The sequence below is a fragment of the Gekko japonicus genome, unplaced genomic scaffold (genome assembly GCF_001447785.1).
Source record: "Gekko japonicus isolate JY-2015 unplaced genomic scaffold, Gekko_japonicus_V1.1 scaffold1502, whole genome shotgun sequence".
Taxonomy (NCBI): Eukaryota; Metazoa; Chordata; class Lepidosauria; order Squamata; family Gekkonidae; genus Gekko; species Gekko japonicus.
In genome coordinates this window covers 47,291-55,708 of record NW_015168696.1, presented here as the reverse complement: position 1 = coordinate 55,708, position 8,418 = coordinate 47,291, and the positions used below count along the sequence as shown (strand labels likewise).

Here is an 8,418-nt window from a genome sequence, read left to right as displayed (position 1 = left end):
TGCATTATAGCATTGTACCGTTATAGCGCTATAAAAATATAAAGCAAACTTTTTTTTAAAAAGCCGGAGATTGCCCACGCGGGCGAAAAACGGCGGGAAAAAGCGCATCGGAACTGGGAGAGGAAACGGAAGACTACTTGGAAGCGGTTGACAGGTAAAACACTTCAGCCCCGTTTCCTAAACGGGACAGAAGCGTTTGTGTGTGAAATTACAAATATATTCCGGTAGGGAACCGGTTCTAAAATGGTTCTGTCTGAAATGACAGACCAGAAACCATTTGGGAACCGTTCTTCTTCCGGATTATATCGTCTGTCTGAAATTCCTCCAAGTCTTATGAGGAAAGGCTGAAAGAGTTGGGTATGTTTAGCCTGGGAGAGAGAAGGCTTAGAGGGGACATGATTGCAGTCTTCAAGTATCTGAGGGGCTCTTATGTAGAAGATGGAGCAGATCTATTCGCTCTTGCTCCGGATTGCAAGACTAGATCTAATGGGTGGAAATTACAAGGGAGTCGATGCAGGCTAAATATCAGAGAAACTTCCTAACAGACTGCCTCGGGAGGTGGTGGATGCTTCTTCACTGGACGTTTTCAAGCGGAGGCTGGACAACCATCTTTTGGGTGTGTTGTGGGGCTGTCTTTCGGCTATGCTCCTTGCAGAGTGCAGGGGGTTGGACTAGATGACCTGCAAGGTCCCTTCCAATTCTAACATTCTATGATTCTATGATTCAAGTGGCCTGCTTGGAACCTGCAGTGTGGTGTTGTGGCCGTTGTGGTCGTCTCAAGGGCCGGCTCTCAGCCTCTTAAGAACTGTGCAATGGGCAGACCAACCAGCACAGCATGGATATGCAGAGAGAGAGGAAGGAGCGTCTGCACATCACGCAGCTGTCCCGAAAGCTACGCAAGGGGGCAGGGGCGCGAACCACAGTGCAACGAAGGAGTGGGGGTCTGCACAAACTTCCGCAGACCCTGTCCTTCAAGGTCTCTCACACTAACCCCCAAGTAGCACATGAGCTCTGGGTCGCCTGGCTCGCTAGGTTCCTACGTAGCTGTTTCTTGTGGTTCCCAGCAAGGCTCCCCCTAAGCTGTGGAGTCCTTGTGAGCAAAAATTCTACTTTGTGAGCTCCTGGCATTAAAGTTGTGAGCAAGCGGTTTGGCTGCTGCAAAAATTAGTTTACTCTGGAGCCATCCCTTCCTGAGCTAAGGCAAACAATGTGTGCGCTGGAGGCTAGAAAACTGTGAGCTAGCTCACACTAACTCAGCTTACAGGGAACCCTGGTCCCCAGGTGTGTGGGAGTGTCTCTGGCTGGTTCTCTGGGATGGCGGTGCTAAGTCGAGGGCCAGATTGCTTGGGATTTTCACTGCACAGTGTGTAAGTTGACCACTGTTTGGGTGCTGGGAGAAAACCCGGCCTAATATGACTCTAAAGCCAGTTTGGTGTAGTGGTTAAGTGTGCGGACTCTAATCTGGGAGAACCGGGTTTGATTCCCCACTCCTCCACTTGCACCTGCTGGATGACCTTGGGCAAGCCATAGTTCTGGCACAGCTGTTCCTGAAGGAGCAGTTTGTGTCAGACTTCTCTCAGCCCCACCCACCTCACAGGGTGTCTGTTGTGGGGAGGGAAAGGGAAAGGAGTTTGTAAACCGCTCTGAGACTCCAAGTGAAGGGCGGGGAATAAATCCGATCTCCTCCTCCTCCTAAAAGAGTAGCCTGCCCCTTGGCTTAGCCGCAGCCTGGGGACTGGACTGAGTGGAGCAGCTGGGCCTTTCCGGGAACCTCCGCTGTGGCCTTCTTAGGTCAGCAGTGCCTCTGGGAGGAATGAAATGCACCATGGGTATTAGGAGGTCACGTGTCTGTTGTTTTGTGTGCTGGTCGTCTAGCACCTGTAAAACAGAAGACGTTTCCAAGCACTGCCGGCGGGCTAAGGAAGACTTCCCCTCCTTTAGAATTCCATGTTAAAATCCCGTGTTGGATCTGTAAAGAGCAGCTGCTAGACTTTGTCGAGGGTGCAGCTAGCAGGGAGACGAGGGAAAGGAGCCTTTGGTTTCTCAGGAGGCATTTTTGGTGGCTGTTTGGTTTGTCTTCAGTCTTCCCCTCTCTTGGGAGCTTCGTTCTATTTGGATTAAAGCTTGCACAATTAAATGACAGGAACGAGAACAGTCTGGACGTCCAGAGCACCCAGGAATCGTCTCCTTTCTGTCCTGGGTCTGCCTGCAGTGGTACAGCTGCGGTGGAGCGACATATTAGTTCAGTTCACAGTTGTTCTTTCGAGGGGTGTTTCTTTCTGTAAAGCACAGCATAGTTGCTGGGACAGCCGTTCAGAGGTGGAGTTGGACACAGAGGGAGAGGAGCTGCCGAACGCTCTCCCTGTGTGTCATTTGCATGCTGCAAACCACCCCCCCAAAGCTACTTTTGCCTCTCACTGGAGAAGATATTCAGATGTTCATAGTATTTCTCCCGGGCAGGTAAATGCAGCTTGCAGGAAAGCTATGGTGTCCTTCTTCCCCCTCTGAATAATTGCCTCGGTGGCCGCATTCTGAGCTTACTAATAAATATTTATTGGATTTCTACCCTGCCCTCCCGCCGAGAGGCGGCTTACAATAGTTTAAAACAACATACAATTTAAAAACAACTAATACAAGATCTAAAATACAATAAATACAATAAAACTAAATAAATACCAGCGTGGAAAGGCAAAAACTGATCATAATCCGTCGTTCCACCTGGTCTCTCATTTCACCAAGACTGCCCGTTGAGCAGAGCCGTACTTCGTAAAAAGTTGACAATGGGGGTGTGATTTTTCTTCAAGGGTGACCAAAGTTGTGTTCCAGCTGTTCTTGGTGACAGCCACCTCCATCCCCAGTGAGGCCAAACATGTCTTTCCGAGAGTGCTGTGTGTGGAATGTGTTAACTCTTTTCGGGGAGCTGGGTGTATTCTACACAAGCTGTGCAAAGCCGCGTATTAGGCACAGAGTTCAAAGTCTTGAGAACGCAGAACGTGTTTGGCTTCTGAAAGCAAGCCGCTAATCCTTGTGGCTCAGAAGATGCGTTTGAGCAACAGGGATGCTTCTGAAGCCGGGGAGAATGTGACTGAGCTTTCCAGGTGTGTGTACCTGTGGGTGCAGTCCTCATGCAACATAATTATGATATTCTGCAAGTGGATTTGCATAATCTATGGAGGCTATCAAATTGCTTGGCCGGCATTGCCACTTTGAGCAAGGAATACACCCAGGTCCACTTCACTGTAGCTTTAGGACACGTTGTGTGTGCTCCTCTCCTTCCTTGCTGCTTTGGACTTCCCTTTCCTGTGGCGTCTCCTTATCCCATTAGAGATTTTCTGCTTCCCCCCCCCAATTCTCTAGTGCTGCACAGATACCGACACATCTTGGGGCTGTGGCAACCAGACATCGGACCCTATGGGGGACTGTTGAATGTGGTGGTGAGTATAGAGGACGGCCAAAGATTGGGTCGCCGGGTCTTGGAGCTGGTCCCGTCTGGGTTGCCTGTGCGCAGGCCGCCATTTCTCCCTCTCACCAGGAAGTGCTTGGGCCGAAGCTTGGCACCAAACCTGGCTCCAAGCGGGACCTTTCCCCTGTGTGCCTGGGAGGATTAGTTGCAGGCTTCAGCCTCCTTGAAGAAGGGGCGGCAGTGAGGAGCAGCAGATGGGTGCCTGATGAGAGCTCTCCGGCGGTTTGGGTGGGGAGAGGGACTGGGACCACTTCGGGCTTGTATGTGGGGAAGTGGCAGAAAGGGCCCACTGTGGGCGAAGCGTTGCTGCTAGGGAGGGGCCGTGGCTCAGTGGTAGAGCCTCTGCTTGGGATGCAGAAGGTCGCAGGTTCGATCCCCAGCATCTCCAGTTAAGATGGGTGAGCCAGGAGGTGACGTGAAAGTCCTCCGCCTGAGACCCTGGAGAGCCCCTGCTGGTCTGAGTGGACCAAGGGCCTGATACAGTAGAAGGCAGCTTCATGTGCGGCCTGAGCTGGTGAATCGGGGACCCTGTTAAGAGTGGCACGGGGAGAAGCAAATGGTTCCGGTTTGCTGAAGAGGGGCACAGAGGCAATGCTCCCTCTGAGCTGTGGAGTCCTCGTGAGCAAAAATTCTGCTCTGTGAGCTACTGGCATTAAAGTTGCAAGCGAGGGATTTGGCTGCTGCATAAATCAGTTTGCTCTGGAGCCCTCCTTCCTGAGCGAAGGCAAAGAATGCGTGAGCCGGAGGCCAAGAACCGGTGACCTAGCTCACGCCAACTCAGCTTAGAGGGAACACTGCACAGAGGCGTCCTCCTGCCCGGTCCCCATTAAAAAGAACCGGAAGTGCACAGCAGCACAGGAAAGTTCGTCCTTGTTCAGCTTCCCTTTGTTTAAACCGAGCCTCTGCAGGAGAACGTCCCCCACCGATTCCGCCCCACGTTAATTAGAGGGGAAGGGAGGGGACCGTTTGAGTTCCTGGGGCCTCAGGCTTCAGAATATCTTCCTCCCTTTGGCCTGCCCTTCAGAGAGGACGACTGGTTCCTTCCCTTTCGTCAGAGAGCTGCGAGAGTTCTGCAGCGCTGCTCACAGCTAGCTGGGGAACAGATCCTCCTCCTCCTCCTCCTCGTTCTGACAGCAGAGCTGCCAACTTGAGGTGCCTTCCACCTAATTAGTCGGAGGCGCCGGCATCAGCACAGCTGCGCTGCAGAGCGCAAGGAGCCTGGGGGGCCAATCACTCTGCAGGAAGAGCCGGGAACGCAGCGCGAAAGCCCTCTGAATGACCTTCCCTTCCCACAAGGAAGGATGCTGTAAGGAACAGCTGAGAAGGAACCATGTTATCGGAGGTCAATTATCCACCTCCGCAGATAGAGAACACGAAGAGAGGGGGGGGCCCCACACGCATCTTGGAATAGAGCTGCCATTTTGGAAGCCTGCTTAGCTCAAAGCGACGGGGGTCTTGACTCTCTCCTCCTCACGCTCTTGACAGGTAGACGGCTTCTTCATCATTGGCTGGATGTATCTGCCTCCCCATGACCCTCACGTGGACGACCCAATGAGGTTCAAGCCTCTCTTCAGGATCCACTTGATGGAGAGGAAGAGCGCCACCGTCGAGTGCATGTATGGCCACAAGGGCCCCCACAACGGACATATTCAGGTGAGCGGCCCACCTTGTCTCTGACTGCCTTGCCCGCCCAGGTGGCCGCAGGTCTTGCCTTCTGACCTGCGCGCTGGTCACTTTAACCCAGGTTATCAGTTGGAGGCTCTCACACCGTTGGTCTGGAAAGCTGTGTAAAGCCAGATCGGTTCAGAGGGGAGCAGCCGTGTTGGTCTCCAGAAGAACAGCTAGAGCCAGTTCGGTGCGGTGGTTAAGTGCACGGACTCTAATCTGGGAGAACCGGGTTTGATTCCCCACTCCTCCACATGCAGCTGCTGGTGTGACCTTGGGTCAGTCACAAGTTCTTTCAAAGTTGTTCTCTCAAGGGCAGTTCTCGAGAGAGCTCTCTCAGCCCCACCTACCTCACAGGGTGTCTGTTGTGTGGAGGGGAAGGGAAAGGAGATTGTAAGCTGCTCTGAGACTCTGAGTGAAGGGCGGGGCATAAATCCAATCTCCTGCTGCTGCTGCTGCTGCACCTTAGAGGCCAAATGGACCAAGACCTTAGAGACCCAGTAAGATTTGAAGAAGAGGAGATTGGATTTATACCCTGCCCTTCACTACCCAAAGGAGTCTCAGAACGGCTGACAAACTCCTTTCCCTTCCCCTCCCCACAACAGACACCCTGTGAAGTAGGTGGGGCTGAGAGAGCTCTCTCAAGAACTGCCCTTGTGAGAACAGTTTTGAAAGAACTTGTGACTGACCCAAGATTACACCGGCAGCTGCAAGTGCAGGGGGAGTGGGGAATCAAACCTGGTTATCCCAGATTAGAGTCTGCACACTTAACCACTACACAAAACTGGCTGTCAGTCTTTGGGGGTATGAGCTTTCGAGGTGGGATGAAGGACCTTTGACTCTCAAAAGCCCATACCCAAATCTTATTGATCTTGAAGAAGAAGAAGAGATTGGATTTATACCCCGACCTTCTTTACCCAAAGAAGTCTGAGAGCGTCTTACAAACTCCTTTCCCTTCCCCTCTCCACAACAGACACCCGGTGAGGCAGGTGGGGCTGGGAGAGCTCTGACAGAAACTGCTCTTTTTCCAAGAACAGCTCTTATCAGAACTATGGCTTGCCCAAGGTCATCCAGCCAGGTGCAAGTAGAGGAGTGGGGAATCAAACCCGGTTCTCGCGCACTTAACCACTACACCAAAGTAAGGTGCTCCTGGACTCGATTGTTGTTGTATAAATCCAGTCGTCTTCTGAAGGTCACGCACATTTGGAGATCATTTGTCTGAGTGGAAATCCAGTCGTTCGTATGTCCGAAACATTTTCAGTTTTTTACAGGCCAGCAGTAAATTCGAAGGGGGTTTGGGCGGCACAAGTCACGCCGTCCTTGAGTTCCCTCTCTCTGTGTCTCCTGGGGTCTTAACTCCATAGCTCCCTTGTTCTTCCATGTTTTACAGATTGTGAAAAAGGATGAGTTTTCGACAAAGTGCAACCAGACGGATTATCACCGCATGGCGGGAGGAAGGCAAGAAGTAAGCCCGGTTCTGGCCGGAATTTGTGCAGTAAAAACCTTGAGAGCTTCACAGTACATCCCATGAAGGTTATCGGTTCAGACTGACGGGAAGCACTTAGTGTTGTAGAGAGAAAACTGTCTCCTCCGCCCCAGGCGGAGCATCAGATGGCCCTTCTCATAATCCTTGCACGTGAATTAAGTATTTATAAGCGTGGCTTGGGGAAAGTATGTTTCAAGGCACTGTAGCCTTCTGGTTACTGGGGGGGATGGGACACAATGAGATGTCATGACAACTCTCGGAAGTCACATAAGAAGAGGAAGAAGAGATTGGATTTATACCCCACCCTTCACTACCCAAAGGAGTCTCAGAGTGGCTTATAAACTCCTTTCCCGTCCCCTCCCCACAACAGACACCCTGGGAGCAATGTTCCCTCTAAGCTGTGGAGTCTTGTGAGCAAAAATCCTACTTTGTGAGCTACTGGCATGAAAGTTGTGAGCAAGCGATTTGGCTACTGCCTAAATTAGTTTGCTCTGGAGCCATCCTTCCTGAGCGAACACAAAAATGTGTGAGCCGGAGGCTGAAAAACTGTGAGCTAGCTCACACTAACTCGGCTTAGAGGGAACACTGCCTGGGAGGGAGGTGGGGCTGAGAGAGCTCTCTGGAGGACTGCTCTTGAGAGAACAGCCCTGAGAGAACTTGTGACTGACCCAAGGTCACACCAGCAGCTGCAATGTGGAGGAGTGGGGAATCAAACCCGGTTCTCCCAGATTAGAGTCCGCGCACTTAACCACGACCCCAAACTGGCTCTCAGATGCACATTGAGGAATGACTAGCACTTTTGTCTCTGAGTAGAACTTACTCGCAGGCGAGAGCTGTGCAAAGTTTTCAGAGCGTGGACTTTCCCCGCACCTGCATTTGCAAGCCAAAGGTCATTTGCAGATTCTATATTCAGGTCTTGGCTGCTGTCCCGGAGTTCTCTGTGGTGTAAGCCACGCTCTGGATCACAAGGCAGGATGGAATGTGGCTAAGCAAGGGAGTGGCTTGCTGCCCCCCTTCTGTGTGGGTCGAAGGGTAGGGGGGAGAGCCATCCTGCCTTTGGCTAGAAGTGAGAGATGCTCGAGAGCCGCAAGACATGAACAAATATTGCACCCACGTTTTTATTTAAAAATATGCACATTTGCTTTTTCTTAACATTAAACGAGACTACCAAAAATAAAAGCAAAAGGGGTAAAAACAGATATTGATAACGATATTCGTTTGTTCGCTAGTGATATTTATCTGTCTAAGAGAGAAAGAAAAAGAAAGAAATGGGAAGAAAGAATGAAAGAGGTGGAAAGAAAGAGAGAGAGAGAAACAAAAAATGCAAATAGATGGGAGGGAGGGAGGGAGGGAGAAGAAGCACGCCTCCTCTTCGCTTCCCCAGCCAGCCCTGCCGGGAGCCACACAATACGCGTGAAAGAGCCGCATGTGGCTCCCGAGCCACAGTTTGGCCACCCCCGCTTTATTTTATTTATTTATTTATTTTATTCAATTTATACCCCGCCCTCCCCGCTACGCGGGCTCAGGGCACCTTACAAGAGGCATATGCCAATATAAAACATATTTAAAATCATTTAAAATCATCACAATACAGATAACATTATAACCAATTATTAACAAAGTGCTCTAGATGTTATTTCACAAGAGGGCGTGTTTCACTGCTCTATTGCCACTGCTCTGTTCCTCAGCATCATCTGCTCCAGGGAAACACTGGTGTTCCCTCTTCCAGGGCCAGGTAAGATGGAACAATAATGATGGTAGTGGCGGCTCCTACTCATACGCCTGGTGGAAGAGCTCCGTCTTA

General features: G+C 51.2%; 1 protein-coding gene across 1 annotated transcript in view; it reads left to right on the top strand.

Moving 5' to 3' along the window:
* FBXO31 (F-box protein 31) overlaps positions 1 to 8,418 on the top strand; it is a 19,996-nt gene that overhangs the window by 2,918 nt on the left and 8,660 nt on the right. The window contains exons 3-5 of the mRNA XM_015415480.1: positions 3,358 to 3,434; positions 4,949 to 5,116; positions 6,519 to 6,593. Coding sequence (XP_015270966.1) covers positions 3,358 to 3,434; positions 4,949 to 5,116; positions 6,519 to 6,593 — 320 coding nt within the window. The remainder of the gene's footprint in view (positions 1 to 3,357; positions 3,435 to 4,948; positions 5,117 to 6,518; positions 6,594 to 8,418) is intronic.